The sequence below is a fragment of the Apis cerana genome, linkage group LG4 (genome assembly GCF_029169275.1).
Source record: "Apis cerana isolate GH-2021 linkage group LG4, AcerK_1.0, whole genome shotgun sequence".
NCBI lineage: Eukaryota > Metazoa > Arthropoda > Insecta > Hymenoptera > Apidae > Apis > Apis cerana.
This window is the reverse complement of record NC_083855.1, coordinates 11,768,213-11,788,879: the sequence shown is the minus strand read 5'-3', so window position 1 is coordinate 11,788,879 and position 20,667 is coordinate 11,768,213. Positions and strand designations below refer to the sequence as shown.

The 20,667-nt window shown below is 26.1% G+C and overlaps 6 protein-coding genes and 2 non-coding genes across 15 annotated transcripts; 2 read left to right on the top strand and 6 right to left on the bottom strand.

The window, feature by feature from the left end:
- Positions 1–117: 117 nt before the first annotated feature.
- On the bottom strand, positions 118–3,434 carry LOC108002268 (syntaxin-16). Its single transcript, XM_017063858.3, has 6 exons — positions 3,294–3,434; positions 2,645–2,825; positions 2,327–2,545; positions 1,978–2,185; positions 1,644–1,903; positions 118–1,558 (listed from the first exon to the last, which is right to left on the bottom strand). Exons 2-6 carry the CDS (start codon positions 2,723–2,725, stop codon positions 1,349–1,351), a joined length of 978 nt encoding a protein of 325 aa, XP_016919347.1. The 5' UTR covers positions 2,726–2,825; positions 3,294–3,434; the 3' UTR covers positions 118–1,348.
- On the bottom strand, positions 3,194–4,065 carry LOC108002279 (protein bcn92). Its single transcript, XM_017063870.3, has 2 exons — positions 3,909–4,065; positions 3,194–3,610 (listed from the first exon to the last, which is right to left on the bottom strand). The coding sequence occupies exons 1-2, from the start codon at positions 3,986–3,988 to the stop codon at positions 3,415–3,417; spliced, it is 276 nt and encodes a 91-aa protein (XP_016919359.2). The 5' UTR covers positions 3,989–4,065; the 3' UTR covers positions 3,194–3,414.
- Positions 4,054–6,365, top strand: LOC108002240 (probable phenylalanine--tRNA ligase, mitochondrial). The gene is made up of 4 exons (XM_017063804.3): positions 4,054–4,680; positions 4,769–5,487; positions 5,591–5,883; positions 5,954–6,365. Exons 1-4 carry the CDS (start codon positions 4,667–4,669, stop codon positions 6,245–6,247), a joined length of 1,320 nt encoding a protein of 439 aa, XP_016919293.1. The 5' UTR covers positions 4,054–4,666; the 3' UTR covers positions 6,248–6,365.
- Positions 6,345–13,735, bottom strand: LOC108002230 (probable phospholipid-transporting ATPase IIB). 3 transcript variants are annotated; one of them, XM_028668846.2, is made up of 14 exons: positions 12,682–12,810; positions 12,011–12,106; positions 11,539–11,683; positions 11,201–11,473; positions 10,874–11,116; positions 10,576–10,764; positions 9,905–10,488; positions 9,416–9,832; positions 9,168–9,333; positions 8,694–9,072; positions 8,364–8,604; positions 8,014–8,180; positions 7,708–7,911; positions 6,345–7,620 (listed from the first exon to the last, which is right to left on the bottom strand). In XM_028668846.2, the coding sequence occupies exons 2-14, from the start codon at positions 12,094–12,096 to the stop codon at positions 7,487–7,489; spliced, it is 3,228 nt and encodes a 1,075-aa protein (XP_028524647.2). In that variant the 5' UTR covers positions 12,097–12,106; positions 12,682–12,810; the 3' UTR covers positions 6,345–7,486. The 3 variants fall into 3 exon arrangements, with proteins under 3 accessions (XP_028524647.2, XP_016919274.2, XP_016919283.2); XM_017063785.3 differs by lacking the exon at positions 12,011–12,106 and having other exon boundaries at positions 12,682–13,735; XM_017063794.3 differs by lacking the exon at positions 12,682–12,810 and having other exon boundaries at positions 12,011–12,235.
- On the bottom strand, positions 13,000–14,786 carry LOC108001857 (coiled-coil domain-containing protein 103). 2 transcript variants are annotated; one of them, XM_062074262.1, is made up of 3 exons: positions 14,483–14,786; positions 14,102–14,367; positions 13,000–14,024 (listed from the first exon to the last, which is right to left on the bottom strand). In XM_062074262.1, the coding sequence occupies exons 1-3, from the start codon at positions 14,603–14,605 to the stop codon at positions 13,724–13,726; spliced, it is 690 nt and encodes a 229-aa protein (XP_061930246.1). In that variant the 5' UTR covers positions 14,606–14,786; the 3' UTR covers positions 13,000–13,723. The 2 variants fall into 2 exon arrangements, with proteins under 2 accessions (XP_061930246.1, XP_016918618.2); XM_017063129.3 differs by having other exon boundaries at positions 14,453–14,708.
- A 28-nt stretch (positions 14,787–14,814) lies between these two features.
- LOC108002417 (transient receptor potential cation channel subfamily V member 6) lies at positions 14,815–20,662 on the bottom strand. Of its 5 annotated transcripts, none has more exons than XM_062074224.1 (15): positions 19,958–20,662; positions 19,268–19,627; positions 19,004–19,182; positions 18,850–18,937; positions 18,567–18,743; positions 18,268–18,457; positions 18,051–18,204; positions 17,743–17,997; positions 17,018–17,643; positions 16,745–16,910; positions 16,407–16,680; positions 15,493–15,674; positions 15,304–15,420; positions 15,104–15,229; positions 14,815–15,026 (listed from the first exon to the last, which is right to left on the bottom strand). In XM_062074224.1, exons 2-15 carry the CDS (start codon positions 19,356–19,358, stop codon positions 14,901–14,903), a joined length of 2,751 nt encoding a protein of 916 aa, XP_061930208.1. In that variant the 5' UTR covers positions 19,359–19,627; positions 19,958–20,662; the 3' UTR covers positions 14,815–14,900. The 5 variants fall into 5 exon arrangements, 4 of the variants coding, with proteins under 4 accessions (XP_061930208.1, XP_016919584.3, XP_061930209.1 ...); XM_017064095.3 differs by having other exon boundaries at positions 16,419–16,680; XM_062074225.1 differs by having other exon boundaries at positions 15,304–15,674; positions 16,419–16,680; positions 19,069–19,182; positions 19,268–19,366; positions 19,454–19,627.
- Trnat-agu (transfer RNA threonine (anticodon AGU)) lies at positions 19,962–20,035 on the bottom strand. Its single transcript has one exon. It is a non-coding gene; the product is annotated as a tRNA-Thr (tRNA).
- Trnap-agg (transfer RNA proline (anticodon AGG)) lies at positions 20,357–20,428 on the top strand. Its single transcript has one exon. It is a non-coding gene; the product is annotated as a tRNA-Pro (tRNA).
- Positions 20,663–20,667: the final 5 nt, after the last annotated feature.

Below are 20,667 nucleotides of genomic sequence, written 5' to 3'. Positions count from 1 at the left end.
AATGCATTAAAAAAAAAAGGTCTGTATGAAAGTTTTTACATCTATAATAATAGATAATTATCGTGAACTTTGAAAAAGGAAAACAAGTTTAAACATATATTTCATGATATAATAAAATTTATAGGATTTTAACATTTATTGCATTCCATTTATTAGAATAAATATTTTATGTACAATATTTGCTATATTTTAGATTACACAGCAAACATCAAGCGTTTTTCATGTATTTTATTGAATTTCGCACTTTCAATATGTGTAAATAATATTTTTTTATACAAATTTTTATCATTTATTAATGAAATTATTAATGAATGATTTTTAATTCATAACACACAAAATTTTTGTAGAATTGAATAAATATTTACAATACATCTAGAAGTTATATAACACTCTTGCATACATTCAAGTATACATATATCACACAACACGTAAAAAGGACATGTTTAGGCAAACATCTTTAAATAAATAAATATATGTATATGTATAAATATAAATATATATTATTTATACATACATGTATATGTATATACATCAGATATATACACACGTGTGTGTGTGTAATCGTTCAAACCTATCTTTGTAATAATATTTTTTTAAGAATTCAATTTATATGTAGATAAATGATTACAATTATAAATACAGTAAATTATGTAGATAAAATATATGTGCCGCTCAGTCTGTGATAAAAAAAAGGTGCAATGTTCAAAAAAAATTTATCTAGTATTCTTAAGAATAAAAATTCGATATTGTTAACTACTATGTTATCTTAGTATTTATTAAGTTATATTTCAAGATACCTATTTATAATATTTAAATTTATGTAAATAATATTATGATCATATAAAATATTCGATAAAATATTCATTTTAAAAAATTATTAAAAAAATCAATACATATTTTTAATATTTTCTCATAGTTCATTTTGAACACATTTTTTTTCAATTATTTATTTTATCAAAATTTTATAGCAGCATTCTCAATTTAAATATATTAAAAATTAATCTAAGTGAAAATGCAATTAAAAGTCATTAATAAGATGATTAAAATTTACATTTATATTACATATAAATCTTAAAATCATTACATAACGATATGCAAACGATATTACAACAAAAAAATTATGGAATGATTTCGAGCATAAAATAATTTATATAATCATAAAAATAAAATATATACTTATTAAATTCATTATTTTTTTTTTTTTTTACTTAGAATTAAAAATTTTCAAATATTCCGTCGAAAAATATTTTTTGCAAATTATGCACTATATATTTGTTTTTTTTTACTAGAATAATTAATAACAAATTAATTGTACATTAAAATTTGGTAGTGCATTTGGTTTTGTATTTCATGTTTTAAATACGACAAAAAGAAAACTGACTAGAATGATAGCACCTGCAAGAACAACTATGCAATACAATTTCTTATTGGCTCTTTGATAAGAATCAGCTTTTTTCAATTGTTTGTAACCTTCTTGTACTTGTATTTGTGTTTGTTCAATATTATAATCAATTCTATCTAGAATAGTACCTTGTTCCTGCACCATGGTTGCTAAATCCTGTTTAAGGAAGATATTTTTTTTATTATTTAACGCAATAATTTTAATAACATTCATTTTGTTTTAATATTCAGAAATCCCTTACTTTAAATATATGTCTGAGATCTGCTATACTTTGCACTATATTACCAATCTGTTCTTCTCTTTCCATAGCTAATTTCATTTTGTCTTCTGGATCCTCTAATTGTAATAGTACAGAATCTTGTTTTTGTTCATTGTTTTCCCAAGAATCTGAATTTACTTCATTTGATTCCATTAACCATGTGTCTGTTGTAGTATTATTTAAAAATATTGATTGATCTTCTGTAAAGAACTGATTACTTCTTTCTTCTCTTGATTTAATCTCTGAAATTATTAAATGAACTTGGATATTTTTTTATTTCCATATCTAGCTTACATGCAAACTATATAAATCATACGTGTTAAATAGTGATTCTGAGCTGATCTGTATCGAAGACCCAGCTCTTGTAAAGCTGTTGAAAGAGCCATTACCGCGCTTATGGCTAATTGTCGTTCTGCAGATCCAGTAGTATGTCTTGCTGCAGCTTTTATAGCTTGTACTTGATGATAACCATTAGAAAATGCACGTCCTATTTCTCGTGTCAGTTGTTCCATTTGTCTTTCTTCCTGTAGACATGTTTTTAACGATTTGCTCTCTAACAATTGAGTAATCAAAATAAATCAGAAATATTAACTAATCTTCTATTATTAAATATACATGTAATTTAGTTCTAATATAATGATCATTAATTAGAATTAATAACAAACCTGGGAAGTATCATCTAATGTTGGCCTAGTTAATTGTTTAGCATGTAATTCTATTAAACTGTCTATTTTAACACGTAATCTACTTAAAATATATTGTGTCTCTTCCAAAGCATCAGTCCATATAGGTGGTGCATTACTTTCCAAATTGACATTTTTTAGTTCAACATTATCCGAAGTACCAGAATCCGAAGTTACTAGTGCCATTCGATCAGACAAATTCTGAAATTATGCAGAATATTATTTATTTTTTAAAATTTTGAACAAAAAATTCGATAAGTAAATTAAAAATTCTTCACAAAATTATAGGTTATGTCATACCTGTTCAGCATATATGTGCTTGCTTTGTAAAGCATTATTTCGCATTAAAACAAATGGTTCTGTTAAATTTCGCATAGCCATTGTGTTCAAAATTCTTTGCTCAATTCGTTAAATGATTTACGATATATTATTTGACACTCCTTTCTATATATAGTAACTCTATTCTCTCAATGTGCTCCATCTGTCATCATGTAACAATTGAAATAATTGATTAACAAAAATTATTAAGTATTTTTTTTATATTTCATACATTTGTTCGAAATTTGAGATAACATGTAAAAAGTTATAGAAAATTTTTATCTCAAATATTATTTGATATATCATGTACACAAATATACATATCATTATAAAATAAAATAAATCGATATATTTTTACGCAAAAAAAATTTTTTAGAATTTAAAAATTTTTAAAATTTATTTTCAAAATCTAATACAGCTATGTGTAAGTTCTTTTTCACAATAATTGCAAATTACTCCATTATATGTATATATTTATATATTTTTATTATTTCTTCTAAAAAATTATATAAAATTATATAAAACATCGTATTATAAACAATAAGTATTTTTTATTAATTATAATTCTAGTGAAACATTTTTGACTATTGATTATTACAGATAAAAATATATTTATAACATTAATACATACATCTTAAATATATATAACCATAATTACAGTAATTAATTCTTAATTATTAAAAAATTATTTTTTATATTTATATATTTATTCTTGCAGACATTTCTTCAATACTAATTACAAATTTTTACTTTTAATTTAAATTATTTTTTTTTTTAATAGTTTCAATAATTAATGGTTTAAAAGCGTAAAGATTCCCAATTATTACTTGTCTCTTAATAACCTCAAGATTTTCCAGTCCTTTATTGTAATATTCATTAATCTTCTTTTTATCTTGTACTGTTTTATTTTGTTGAAACTCATATCGAATTTTACGTAAAGTATACATCCTATAATAAATATGACATTATACTTATAAGCTTAAATTTATAAATAAATATATGATAATAATATATGATAATGATAATGTAACTTGTAAATTAAATGTTTATAATATTTATTAATATAATACTCTTCATTGTATTATATTCATTCATAATATATAATTATTTAGAATTATTTCGAATAATTATAAATTTGGTTAATATCAATATTACAAATTTTATGTACAAGAAAATCAATAAAAAATAACATTTTAAATTACAAGAAAATAATTAATAATTATTAATTTCATAATTTATAACTTACCGAAAATTATAAAGATTCCATTTTTTAGTTTCTCGAATTAAGTTTCGATAAAGATTCAAAATATCTTTTCGACTAGCCATTATTTGTATGAACCATAATACATCATAAACTAAACATGTTATAGATAGATAACATATGTTTTTACAAGTTTGTTTAATATTAAATACATAAAATTAATTTAAATTTTACACGATATATTCAACAACTTGAATAAACTAAAAATAAACAAGATAAATTAAATATTATGAGTTTGGTACTGGAAAAAAAATATTTATATTAATAATAATTTCATGAATAATTATATAATTATATATATATAAATTAATATGCGAAAAAAAGTTTTATTTTATATCTCAAAATTATAAATCAACCTTAATTTCTTTAAATTTTAAAAATAAATCATATGATTCCATTTTTTGTAACTGATTTGTTAAATGATGTCTAATTGGAATATTTATAAATTTTCAAAACATTTTTTTTAATACTTTAATTACATTTTTGAATATAATTTTTATAATGAATAATTTTAATCTTTTTATCTTTTAATAAATAATAATATTGCAAATTTTCCTTAAATTATACCATGAATGTGTATATGAAATATGTACATTTAATGGCTTATAAATAAAAAGTTAAAAAACGAAAAATTTTTAAAAATATATAAATATATTCATATACACTTCTATTATTAAATTATTAAGAATTAATGCAGTTCCAATTTTGAATTTATATCATTGAAATTTTGAAATTACATCATAATGACTTTACAAAGGTTAGATTATATATTTTATATATATATATATTATATTATCTTAAATGCTTAAACATTTTTATAAATAATAATTGAAATAATTTTATAGGTGCAAAATATATAAATATTATAAGCATTATTATCAGAAAATATTATTTAATAGAACATTTTCTGTAGACATACAAAGTGAGACAAATAATAAAATAACACTATTAGGCCAGAAATATTTAACAGATAATTGGACAAATATTAATGAAAATATAATATCCAAATTAGGAAGAAATTTACATATTTCTAAATATCATCCTTTATCTTATATTCGTCAACATATTATTAATTACTTTTATATACATTTTCATAATCGTATTGGAAATCCCATATTCAGTGTATATGATAATATATCTCCTGTAGTTACAGTAACTCAAAATTTTGATTCTCTTCTTGTATCAAAAGATCATCCATCTAGAAAACAATCTGAATGCTATTATATAAATCAGGATACTTTGTTACGAGCTCATACAACAGCTCATCAAACAGAATTTATTTCAATGGGTTTGAATAATTTTCTTATAATAGGAGATGTTTATCGAAAAGATGAAATAGATTCTACACATTATCCTGTTTTTCATCAAGCAGATGCTGTTAGATTATGCACAGCAGAAGAAGTATTTCATAATGTAAATGATTCTGAAGGATTAAAATTATTTGAACATAGAGGTATAGAAAATAATGAGAAGCAAGCTTGTCATACTTTTGAATCTATTAAAATAATGGAATATGAGTTAAAAAATACTTTAACAGGTTTAGCAAAATCACTTTTTGGATCAGGTATTTTTAAGAAAAAAATAAATTTTATTATATATATGTATATATGTATATATATTTTATATATTTTTATCATATAATTGTTAGTTTAATATTATAATTTTAGAAATTCAATGTAAATGGGTTGAACAATATTTTCCTTTTACTCATCCTTCATGGGAATTAGAAATTTATTATAAAGATCAATGGCTTGAAATATTAGGATGTGGTATTATGCGTCAGGAGATTTTACAGAAATCAGGTGCAGGAGAACGTATTGGATGGGCATTTGGATTGGGTTTAGAAAGATTAGCTATGTGCCTATATGATATTCCAGATATTAGATTATTTTGGAGTCAAGATAGTGGATTTTTAAATCAATTTAAAGTTGAAGATCCTAATATGACAATAAAATTCAAGGTAGATTAATAAATTAACAATATAATTAAGTATTACATAATACATTAAAAATTAAATTTATTTATTACAGCCAATTAGTATTTACCCTCAATGTAAGAATGATATAAGTTTTTGGTTACCTGAAAATAAAAGTTATTCATCGAAAAATTTTTATGATTTAGTGAGAAATATTGGTGGTGATAAGATAGAACAAGTTATATTAAAAGATGAATTCTATCATCCTAAAATTAAAAAATTATCACATTGTTATACCATAATATATAGAGATATGCAACGTACATTATTAAAAAGAGAAGTAAATATTATTCACAAACAAATATGTAAAGATGCAGCTGAAAAATTACATGTTATAATTAGAAAATAAGAAATATAAGCAAAAAGAGATGAATTATTTGGGTATTGTTTATTATTTTTTTTTAATGTTTTAATTGTATATATTGGAAAAAAAGTAAAATAATGAATAAATTCAAAAAAATTCAAATGAATATATTATTACATTTTCTACATAAATTAATTATAAATATGTCATTAGATGAAATATTATTTATCTATAAATAGTAGGATAATTATATAATCTACAGTATGATACATTTCATTAACATTGTAATTAACAACAATTACATCTAGATCTACATTACAATTTACGCATGAATATAAAAATTATTTATTATAGCAGTATATATTCATGATAAATAAATTATATTACATTATATTATAAGTATAATAAATTTATAATAAATTTATAAAAATAATAAATTTTATTTGAAATATAAAATAAAAATATTATCAAAAAAAGAACATGATAATAGATAAAAATCTCGATCTTTAATTTGTAAAAAAATTTAACTTCACATATATTTATTTGTATTTTTATTTATTAAATATATTAAAAAAATCTCAAATAAAACATATGCTTTTAATTTGTCTTATAAACTTATTATATGAATTAAAATACTGTAAATAATATGCAATCAAATATACATAATAAAAATGAAATGAAAACGAATCAAATATTACATGAATATATTTTACGAAACGAAAATTATTGTTTACTAAAATAAATAAAGATAAAGAAGATATATATCTAATTTTCATTTCTTTTCAATTATTTCAATTATCATTGCAATTGATTTTGTAATCTGATAAATTTGAGATATATTTATACTATTAGCATTATGTGTAAGCATAACAATAATAATAATAGCAATAATAATAACAGTCAAAATTTATTAACAAAACTTATCATTAATTTAGAATTTAAAGAAAAATAAAGTTGAATCTGATCTATTGATCTAATGATATAATAAAATGCTTAATATTATGTATTTAAAATAAAAGAAATTATAAATTATAAATTAATATTTTGTTAAAAATTATTTTTAATATTGTTATATCGTTTGTATTTGTTATTGTTTGTAAAAAAATTGAAAAAATACTGAAAAATTTTATGAAATGCAAATTTATCTATTTTGCATTAGTAGAGCTTGAATTAGAAATAATTAATTAATTTCAAAAAAAATTTTACTACTTTTTCAATTCAAAATTTTGTCAACATTTCATACATATTATTTTTATTATTTAAAATGACAATGTTATGTAAAATTTAAGATAATTTGGTGTAACTAGGAGGTGAAAATTTTTTTCGTAAAAATTTCAAAATATATAATGGCATACAAGAAATTAAAGTTATAAGTAATACTTTCCACAGAAAATCAGTGGTCTTGATAAACTCGGCATCTGTATTATAATTAAAAAAAAGAGTGATTAAATTTCTTTAATAAACTTATTCCTTATTTTTTATAAATATATATTAATTATACGCACCAAAATAATCTTTGAGAACGACTAGAGATAATAAATAAAGTGCCAATGAGAAAATCTCTGCAAGTATCATAATATGATGCCATGTTCTAATAGTTAAAGCTACCATTATTAATTCTGTCAAGACGAGTGCTGTAAAACTTATGGCCACTATATGAATAAATTCATCTTCAAACATAATGAGTGCGCCATACATTATAACACCTCCTAAAAGATGATTTAAAAAATTAATATATTGATGGAAAATTTAAAATTATTAATTAAAAGTTGTTTATTATTTATTATTTATTAATCTGCTAATTTATTTACCTTGATATATACTTATTAAAATCCACATAAAGAATGTCTTATAGGACAATGATCGGCCCTTACTAAGTTCTTTATAAAGTTCTGGGTAAGTAAGAGCAATTTTTCCTGATACATCTTTATCTAGTACCAAAGAAAATACGGGAAACATTGTATATATTGTTCCATAACTAAAAAAATATAAAGATTTAATTAATATAATATAATTAATATATATATTAATTATATATATTATTATAATCTAATAATATATAATAATAATAATAATAAATATAATTAAAATATGTTAAAATTATAAATTATTAATTATTTATATTTAATAAATTATTTTGAAATCAATTAATTTTTCTTACCCAACCATTAAAAATCCTTGGTATAATGATACAGATGATAAATAAAAGACCGCAGAAAACACAGCTTGCATAGTAGAAATAATTAAACCTCGATGAATAACAAATTGACTTAAAGCAGCAGAGCGTTTGTAACTTCGACGTCCGTGAACTAACAAAAGATTGGCCAAATGACTAAACTGAGAAATGGAAAAATCTGCAGCCAAAGAAGCTTGTCTTCCTTCAAGACCTTCAAGACCTATACCTGTAAATGTATATTATGAAAATATATATGAAAATGTATATTAGTTTGAGAAACAGTTCATTTGAGTATAAAAACATAATGACATTTACCGGCATCTGCTGCTTGTATCATTGATACATCATTTCCCCCATCACCAACAGCTGCAGTTCTTTTGCCAGTATGTCTTTGAATAAGACTTACAACTTCCGCTTTTTGCGTGGGTGAACATCGACAGCAAACAACAGCCGGTGAACCGCATGCTAGTTCCAAAAATTCTTGTTCATAATATTGTAAGCATACCTCTAAAGAATCTCCACTGATGACTAAGGCACAATCTTGTTTTTTACGAAACGTATTTAATTCCAAATGCGCATCTGTACGAGTTACCACTGATTTAAAAACATGAAGGCTTTGTGTCCGTGAAACTAAACGCGAAGATTTTGCTATACAAGTTGCCGTTTCTAATTTGTCACCTGTTAACATCCAAATCTAAAAATTACAAGAAAAATATTGTAATTTTACAATTAAAATCAACAAAAAAAAATTTAATTTTATGTATAGTATAAATTCAAGATAAATTATACCTTAATACCAGCATTTCTTAATAATTCCAATGTAGGTCTTACTCTATCTTGTAATCTATCTTCAACACCAGTTACACATAATAATTCCATTTCTCGTTCTAAACTTTCTACAACTGCAGCAACTCTTGAAACGCGATCACTGACGCTCATTCTTGCTGAATTATATCTAAAAGAAAAATATCTCTTATGTATTATTTTTAATTATTATTTTTAATCATTTTACTCAACTACACATGAAAATTTTTTACCTTGCTTCAAAATCAAGATACTGTTCTTCTGTTAAATTCTTTTTTGCAACAACTAAAGTTCTTAAACCTTCTCTAGCCATATTGCCACATTCTTCTTCAAGCCAATCATTATATTGTACTATTCCGGACATTACTACATCCGCACCTTTTAAGTAAAATACTATTTCAGAACTAGATTCTTCTTTCACTATTATTCCCATCCGTTTGGTTTCTGATGTAAATGGAAATATTTGCAAGATTGTATAGTTCAAAATTTTGCCATTTGGAGCTTTTAATTGCATGAAATTTAAATCGCGTTTCACTAATGCTAATCCCATCTCTTCCGTCCATTTAACTAATGCTACTTCATCTGGACTAGAAGCCTGATAATTACGTTTTTGTTCTGGTACATAATAATGTTGATCTGCTTCAGTTTGACTGAAATAAAAATAATTTAAATACATATCATGTGAATTAATTATCAATATAATATAAATCTTTCAAAATTACCTTTGAATAGAACCAGAATCTCCTGTTTCTACTGTCTGTACACTCATCGTATCCAAATTAGCTGATTTGGTTATTTCATCATAAACTGGTGTTACATTGTGACATAATGCCAAAGCATGAACTGCATCATATATTCTAGTACTTTCAGATCTTCTTACTTTTCCACTATGTATAGATGTTGATGGTTTTACCGGTGAAGTTTCAGAATTTGCATAACACGTTTGTAATACAGTCATAACTTCGTCAAACGTTTCTTGACCATAAGATATCATACCCAAATGTAATTTTTTGAAAACCATTTTATTCTGTGTCAATGTGCCAGTCTTGTCACTTAATAAATATGAAATACGTCCAAGTTCTTCCGGAATAGTAGTAGTTCTCACAACAGTTCCAGCAATTTCCTTATCTCTTTGTATACACCAAGCATAAAAAGCTTTTCCCATATCTAAATTTACTCTTAAACTGATCGGTATTATATAAGAAAATAATAAAACAAAACGAAACATATAACGATACCATGGTCCATTAAATCCTTTTAAAGACATCATTACTAATGCTAATCCAATTACAGCACAAAATAAAACCTATAAAGTTAAAATTCATTCAATAATATATATTTTATAAATTAAATTATAAATTATAAATTAGATATTTTTATGATTATAAATTACTTTTGTTAATTGATTTATTTCCTGATCTAATAAACCAACTTTCGATCGTGGTGCAGAATGATTCATGAGAGATCTAGTTTCTTGTCCAGTATAAACTACAACACCAAGAGCTGAACCTGATGCAATTGCCGTATTGGCCCATAGAGTATTATCCACACCTAAACTTTCTTCACTGCTATATCCATCATACTATAAATTGTAATATAATTATTATACATACTTATTGTACATATTTATTTGCATTTATTATATTGTTATAAATATTTAAGATAAAATAACTGAATATTTCAAATTTTACCCTTGTAAATGTTCCAATAAAACTGTGAATATCTTTTTGTGGTTTCTCAACATATATGCTAGCTTTTATATCGAATAGTTGAGAATTATTTTCTAATTTTTGTGTAGCTGGTACAGCCAATCGTAATTTCCAATCTGTTTCTCCATCTAATTGATCAGTTCTTACAAAGCATGCACCAGATTTTTCTGTGGTTCGTAAAAGAACCAAATCAGCTGGAACTCTTTGACCTTTTTCTACAATAACCTTGAACAAAAAAAATAAAAAAAATAAATATTCTATTTTTATTCCTCTTTTTATTTTTATTTAATTATATTTCCATTTTCTTACCAAATCACCCACTCGCAGTTTAGAACTTGGTACTAATTCTGGAGTATCAAAACCTTTTACTAATCTATAATATTTTTGGGCATTGACTTCTTTATCTCTTTTGTATCGTCTAAAATCATCAATTGCTTCTCGACAAATTGTAACAGTTAACACAAAACATAGAGGTCCCCAATATGTATATAAATATCCTATTCGTATATCTGGTATGAATTGTGATATGGCCATAAGCAAAAAATATAAATTTAGAAAAAATTTGAATTGTTGGAAAAGAACCTAAAAGATAAAATCATTTAATATTTTTATTTTATATATATTTAATAATATAATCTAATTCTTACCAAAGGTAAAAATGTGACAATATTATATTTCTGATTTCTGATGACATTAGTAGGAAATTTTTCATGCATTAGTTGACCAATTTGAATAACCCTGGCTCTTAATTCACGTTCTCTGCAACATCTTCTCCACATCCAGGTACAACATCTACAATGACAGAATAATATATACAAATACAATAGACAAAGAAAGAAAAAAATATAGCATCAATTCTTCGTTTATTTATTAAAATTCTTTATTAAAATATATCCATAACCATAATAATTATAATGATCGCAAATGAAGAGAAACATGTTAATTAAATAAATATAAAACATATATATAATATATATAATATAGTTACTGTATTGAAATCCAATTAAACATCATGGAAATAATCAGTAATATATATTGGATTATTTAACAAGTTCTTGCAAAGAAATTAAAAGATTACATAGAAATCGAAATTTTTTGGAGGAATAAAATGTACGTCACCTTGTCCACGAGTTGTCATTCCGCGGTTTAGATATTAACGGAATATCTTCTTTTGATAGTCTTATAACATTGCTTTGTGTCTCCATTTAGATATTTCTTTATTACAAATCATATAAAGAAACACTTATATTAGCTTCTTGTTAAAATAACACTGTCTAAAAAGTATTCTTCGATATTTAACACAATTCTGTTGTGACATCATAACATCCATGAAATACGAACTTACAAGATGAATTCACTAATTTACAGTGATTTACACTATATGTTTTATTTAATATAATTTCTGCATTTCTTAAATATTTCTTATTAAAAATAAAATTTTTACGAAATCATATTTTTAATTATTTAATTTTAATAGTAAAATAATAAATTTAATTTTATTATAAAAATTATTTTCATTTCTCTCAATTAATTATAATATATATATTAAAAATCAATTTTCAAATACTATTATTATATATTTTATTTTTAATATTATCATATGTTATTATTTCAAAAATTCATTTTTGAATATTAATATTTTGACATAATATTCATGAATTTTTATTATTTGTTATGTTGGCTACCATTAAAGAATTACCACTAGAGGATTATAGACTTATTTTCATCGAATATCATATTTATTTTTATTCGATTTTTTTCACTGATTCATTATTGAATCTATAACTTACCCGCAAAAGCAACTCCTGAGGAATATAGAAAAATTATTTATTCGTCGTCTTCGTGAAGTTAAAAGTCGTATACTATCTTCAGAAGGTTGGAGAAGATAGTCAGTTTCTTCATCCATTTCAAAATCTCGCTCATCCGAGCTTAAACGTAATGGCATTTCTTCTAACCGCATATTTTTTTGACTAATCACTCGATAAATTTTCTTTTCCATTTACCACGAATACACAATTATTATTATCTTTATGATATATTACATATGCAGCATGTGTAATATGTGATATATGTAAATCATATACATACATTCATAAAAGCAAACAACATACATACATATTTTTATATATTCATCTATACATCTTTCTTTCAATGACAAAATATGTTACACATAATTTTCACGTAACATTATATATATGTATCATAATATTAAAGCATTACACTATCTAAATATACCGTACGCTACAGGTACGTACGTGATCTTTGTACCTTGTTTTATTTAAATAGAATCGTTATTTTTGATAATTAACATTTTATATTTATTTTTTAATTTTTCAATTACAATATTTAAAATGACACTGTCAATTGACATTTTATCGATTGATTTACTGATCTTGTTTATTTACGAAATACGAGCATACATGCGATATACGTGCATACATGCCCAATGTTCTTCTTTCCACGTACGTACATGCATACATCGCGAAAAATTTTTCAAACAACGACAATACCATTGTATATTAAACTTTCGAATCATTTCAATTTAAAACAAAAATAAATTCAAATTTAACGGAATTTTAGTTTATTCTTAAACTAATCATTAATCAACGCGATATCTCGAACTTTTACAATGGGTGCGGCCATGTTAAGTACTCGATAATCACGTGATTCGTTTGACATGCATCTTTGGACGCATGCTTGTATGATTTGAAATTTTTCAAATCTAAAATTACAAATTTAAATTACAAGTCTTGATTTTTTCTATATTCTATAAATAATATTTTATATTTTATTTTATAGATTTTATGTATACATTAATCATTATAATAAATATTATTCAAGTACAACTTCATAATGTAACGCTAATTTTTTTATTGTATCCTTAAATGCTTCATTTTGGTATTCCGCATTTTTAAATAAATCGCGGAAAAGTTGTGTACACATTTCTTTTTCATTTTGTTTCATAAAATTCATTGTCAAGTAAAATCGATTACATTTACTCAAAATATATAAAATATCAATAATGTACTCGATATTATTCACATCCGAGACATTTTGTAAGCATGTGTTTATTAGTTCGACAAATAATGTTGGAGGAATTTCCGTATAAAAAATTTTCTCTTGTAAGTTATGTCTGAAATAATATTAGAATAAATAATAATAGATTAAATAAACTTTCTTTTTTTCGATTTAATTAAATAAATAATTTACCTTAAAATTTTAAGATAATTAAATTTTTCTTTATATTCTTTAATCGTTTTCCAAAATTGTATAAATTGATCATATGTAATGGGTATTTCATTTTTAAAAATATTTTCATTCTCTTTTAATTTTAGACGATTTTTAGATTGATCTTCTTCTGGATTGTTAAATGACATCATATTTGAATTATTGGTACAAATAATAGGATTCCATAATTTCTTTACCTCATATTTAATATCGGAGTGTTTTAAAGGTTTTAAATGAGCAGCATTTACCTGATAAAAAATTTAATGCAATTATTAATTTAATGAAATTATTCCATATCGATAGATAACAATATTTTTCTAAACATATTATTGCCATTTGTCTGAAATCTTCATATGTAGGTACATTTTGTTCCACTGCTCTAATTTTAGCATCATTTTGTAATTTGTATAATTCATCTTCTTTAAGAGCCTCTAAAAGTTCTAACTGCATATTTTTATAATCTATGGGCAATCTTAATTTGCTCATTTATCACGATTCAAAGTTTTGAAGGTATTTAATTTTTGAAACAACACAATACACGATACGATGATACGATGAAATGAGAAACTTAAGGTAATAAATAATCATTATCTATATCATGAATAGTTGCTATAGTGAGTTGCTATGGATACGATTATGTTGTATCAATATATATTTCGATCAAATAAAATTAAATAATAAAATTTAAAAACAAATTATAATCATAAGAGTTTATTAAGATATTATTAGCTTTTATATCAATATATGATATATCAATATTTGCAAAATATAAATGATAATATTATAAAATAACATTATCTTCTGATGTTAAAATCTTTTTCATTGTTTTACTCTGTCTTTTTTTGTATAATTTATCATGAGTTCTTTTCATCTCTAGAATTTCCTTCATTTCTTCTTTGTCCTCTTCCTAAAAAAGTGTATATTTTATTCTATCACAATTATTTATCTATTAAAAAAATTATTATAATTCTCGTTATTTTTTACCGATTGATTCAGTCGAAGTACTAATGCTCTTCGACCATCAGACATTGGTTGAGAATAATCCATTAATTTTTTAAGCCTTTCATCAGGGCTCACTCCTCTTTCAACTACTAAAACTATACGTGCCCACTGTAATATTAAAATTATGATTACATGAAATGATCATAGAAATGGAAAAATAAGGGAAAGGAAGAAAAACATACTTGTCTTTGCCATTCATTTCTTGTTTCTGCAATTTTCTGATATGTATTTCCCATCATAGCAATTAACATATTTACCAATAATATAGCAACGATCGCCATATAAACTACAAATAAAAACTGCAATAAAATGAATTTATGTACGTCGAATGTTTGAAAAGAAATAATATTGCGGCAAATATTATTTATCACCTTGGCTTCTATCTCGTGTTGCGTTCTTTCAAAAGCACCATAATAATCTCCAAAGTTTGTCATGCTCATAAGAAACATTGCCATTATACTTTCTATCGGTGATGGCATTGGATTGCTCATCGAATCATCTACTCCTTCCGGTGTATTTGGATTATCGAAAGATAAAAATATAATGTAGTATGCTGAAAAAAGAAAAGAAAGGAAACGACGATATCTTTTGATAAGAAAGATGAGAAAAAGAAATGATAGAAAAAAACAGAAAAAAACTTATATATATATTATATCGAATTAGAAAGAAATACAAGACAATGTTTGAATATATTTTTCAAAGTAGTTAAGTTATGTAATGAAATAAATAGCTGTGTGATATTTGTAAATATACGTATATATATATATATATATATATATATACATACATATAAGATAATTAAATTGGCAAGATGCCTAATATAAATAACATGTTATGTTTTAGAATGGAAGATATCTCAATGCAACAATATGTGTCAATGTCATTTGTGATGTAGTAAACTAGACGAGCGATTAAGTCATAAGGCAAACTTGTATCGTATCGTCTGTTTGGTCGTTATACATTTTGATTATCCAGAAGAAAAAGGGAAACGTCATCGACATGTTTACTCGTGGGTATTAATTTAATCGATCAGTTTACTCTTACGAATCCATCGTAAGTTTATTTTTATCCGTGATCTATCGTTCAAAAGCAAGATATGATGCGTCTGTTATCGTACGTTAAACGTTTCTGGCTTTGGAGCAGAGGATCGATTCTTAATAGAAATAGCAGAAGAACACAATGGAATAATCTAACGCATCTAACGTCGATAAATCGCAGTTAATCGCGGAAAGAAATGAAGGGGAGAATTTTCAACTGTTCTGGATCAAAATTTTTTTTTCTTTACCGATATTTTTACCTTGGGAAAATCCCATCACGAAGACCAAGTAAATGGAGACGAAACGGAGCAGATCGCCCATGATCATTCTGTAAATCATCACGACGAACGGACCTACTGTTTTAAAACCTCTGCAGAAAAATAAAAAATACGGTGCCGTGGTTAACATAACGACAACGGCTAACATATCTTCAACTTGGTCGGCGCAGATCAATCTTAAAAATGGGAAGGTTAACAATATACAGCAGGAAAAGAGAAACATTACTCTGGACGGTGCAGTCATCTAAAAATATCATCTCCTTCGTTAATATTTCGTTATATATATCACCATCATTAGATTGCCTTACCAGATTTTCGATAAACATATTAAGACCTAGAAATCTTGCTTCGCGTAATGCTGCAAAAATATAAAGAGTGGCCGCAATTTCCATTAATACCTCGGCAGTCAATCTAATCTTTGTCGATAACGTATCTAGATGCATTAGCCTGCATTCTTCTGTAAGATTGTTCCACCTAACATAAGTTTAAAATAAGCAATTTGAAAAATCCGATAAAAAAAGCAAATTTTTTTATTTCGCAATCAATCAGATTTGTCAAAGAGCTAATTATTTCAAACATACCAATTGTATTTGCTATTGCCGGTAAACAATATCCCATCGTCGTTGAACAGCATCGTCGAATTTATCGAAAGGATCGAAGTTTCATTGATCGTAATTTTCAAATTATCGATCGGTTTAGAGTAGAAATGCTCGGTTGCAGATGTTTCGTGAGAGCGGTTAAAAAATTCGATCTCGTTTCGGGATCGATTCGTCCCGAGTACATCGCTCAAAGCGGATGTCAAGTTCTCGATGATATCGAGCTTCAGCTTATCGAAACGTGTTCTCGTCAAATTCCAAGGATATTTTTTCACATTCGAGACGAAAGCGGTGGAAAGAATTTTATCAAGAAGAAGGGGAATATCGGAGTTGTGGAAAGGATTCAAGGTTCGATTGATAGTAACGTTAGAGACGGGGGGATCCGTTTTTGGGGAAATTGTCGACAATTCGGTGGATGTCTGAGCAGTGGGATTGGAAACGGATGTCGTTGCTGGACCAGGTCGAAGGGTAAAACTGATCAACGATAGGACGAAGTAAAAACAAAAAAGGAAAAATTGACGATAAAAGCGAAATTTGACGAATGTGTTCCACTTGGCGTTCAACAGATCAACCAGAATTCCGTCCATCAATTCCAAGTGCTCATCTTTCTCCTATGTGTGTGTGTGTGTATATATATATATATATATATATAAGAAACATCATTTTTCGACGGATATAAATAGAAAGCAAAATTAAGTCTTTTAACTCACGCCGAATACGACCAGATTTAGAGCGGAATTATGACTAATGCTTCCCGTGTCGACATCGATGGTGTCGACTTGCGAGAGAGGATAAGCTGCGCACGTTATGCTTCCGATCTGCCAATAAATCTCTCGCTCGATGTTTAAAATGTGAAAAAACATTTCGATCTTTGCCAATTTCGCCGACAATGTCAGGGGCGTTAAGTGTTGAGCGTTCCTGATCGCTAACGATGCGCCCACTTCGTACGCCATATCGAACGTGGCCTTGTGGAATAATTGGTTCGATCATTACATTTATTTATTCCAGGAATTCTTACCAATTTTTCGTAAATGACCAACATATGCAGAACGGTATTTCCATTCGTATCTTGCTTGTCGGGGTCAGCTCCTCTTGCGAGTATCAATCTGTAACACTCTTCCTGTCCCAAACATGCCGCAAAATTTAAAGGATACTCGCCCCAGTAAACGTATCTGTTAAAATAATAAGAATTCGGGGCTTGTTCATTTGTATTCCAGCCGAGAGTTCTTCTTTACCCGTTGTAATTAGTTTCCGGAGTTACGCAAACCCATTCGTGGTCAAGACTGTCCGTCCTCGACGCTTTTTGATCCTCTGGACACATAAAGTTTCCTATGCATCTTTCGTGCACGTCCGCACCGCTATCCAAAAGGAATTTTACCATTGACGGGTCTTCGTTTACAATCGCGATGTGCAATGCGCTCTCGCCTGATAAAAATTGATCGAAAGATAAAAAAAAGAAAAAAAAGAAGAGGAGAGAAAAGATCGAAGAGATTTCTTCATAATCATTTTCATCACGTCATAAGTCATCACCAACCATAATACTCGTCGCTTATGTACACATCGTTGATAAGCTTGGGATAAAAACGTAGCAAACGTTTAGCCAAATCGATGTGAATAGCAGTTGCATGTAGCATGCACAAATGTAAAATTGTTTCACCGACTGCTCCCCTTTCGCCCAAGCTCCAGCACACTAATCTGTACTTGCTTTTATCTGTTGTTAATAGAACAGTTTTTTTCTTTATTGTTAATTTCTCTATACCGTTTCAACTCTTTCATTTTTTTTCGTTATTTCTTGATTGTCCACCGATTATATTTACCTATTTTCGCCTCGTCCACTTCATCTTCGCCCATATCTTTATCTATGTCGTAATCGGCCGGATTTTCCATAGCCCGCAGCGGTGGAAGCTGTTACGAGAAATTTTGTGTGACGACATGTAATTGATTACCTATTTGCAAGCATTCTTATTCTACCATTTTGTGCTTTGGACGATCTTTGTTTCTCAACAAAACCAATTTCTCGATCGGGATCCATTTACCTTTACCCTTGTTATATAAATATGGTTCTACTTTTGTTCTCAGGGCATGATCCAATTCCGCGTATTGTTTAGTTTGCGTTGCTCTTTTCATCATATCTACCAATAGGCCACCACCTGAACGGAAAAGAAAAATTAATATTTAAAATACTCTTTTTTATATATATATATATTTCTTTATCGTTCTTGTCCCTTCATTTACCTTTCAAGTCGACTAATTTGTAAAGCAAAATGGACGATGCGTCCGTCTGTTTCTTCACTCCGCTGGCTACGTTGCTTTCCGTATTCCCCATCTCCTTGTCTTTTTATTGTTAGAAGGACACACGATCTTTGATACCAGTACGATGACGAATGATTCGAGTGATCGATGCGATTTTAATGTTCATACCATTCTCTCATCTTTCTGCTATTGCGTTGCCATGGCATTACATTCTTGATATTGATCACGCAAAATGACTATTCTGCAAGACGTATTGGTACACATTTGTCTGACTTTAAATTCTGACTGGAAACCAGAAATTGGGAACCGGAAATCTCTTTTAATCTCTTTTGATCAAAAATTCTGCAAAGCAAAATCGGATTATTAATCGATTCGATTCCTTTAAAAATCCTCTCGCTTTTTGATATGTGATTGCCTTCAAAATCTAATTTATAATAAGCGTATCTATCACAACCGTGAATAAAATTCTCAATTCCTGAAAAAAATTTATAAATAGAAAGGAAAGAAACAAGAATGTGGCAACAAGTGGATCTCTTATTTCTTTTAATTTTAATATTAATTGCAAATCTTTATTAAAATATTTTACGTATATAAATATAGAAATAAGATTATAAAGATATTAAAAATTATAAAAAGAAAAAAAGTAAAATAATATGTAATAAATAAAAATACCTGCAGGCCCCGGAGGGATTCGAACCCTCGATCTCCTGTTTACTAGACAGGCGCTTTAACCAACTAAGCCACGGCGCCAACTTGTTTCTAAAGTTCTCAAAGAATATATTTCAGTACATCGAGATAATGATGTTTAATAATATTAATATAAAATAAATTATTGATAATTTATTAAATATTAATATTTCTTAAATTATATTATAATACTAAAAAAAATCTTTACATATAGATATGATATATAAACATAAATTACAATTCTTATTATCATAAAATGAATCAGTATAATTCGTATAATTTATTTATGAATTTAAGTAAAAATTTCAATTCGATATTAAATATTTCTTTAAAAAATAACTTATTTCACTATATATATAATTTATTAAAAAATTTTCTTAACGTGGCTCGTTGGTCTAGGGGTATGATTCTCGCTTAGGGTGCGAGAGGTCCCGGGTTCAAATCCCGGACGAGCCCTCGCGTGTTTTTTCTTTTTTTTTAATTTTTCCTTTCGACTCTTTGCATAAATTGTAATTAAATTTCTCAAGTCGTCATACTTCTAAAATTGTTTTTCGTTCGTTTCGTTCGTAAAAAATTTGCATAAAAAATGTGATATTATTCCCTGTTCAAAGATATTCAATTGGCGATAAACACGTGTAATTAACAATTTAAAAAAAACACGCTTGTTTTCGAGCTTTATAATTTCAGTTTGCAAT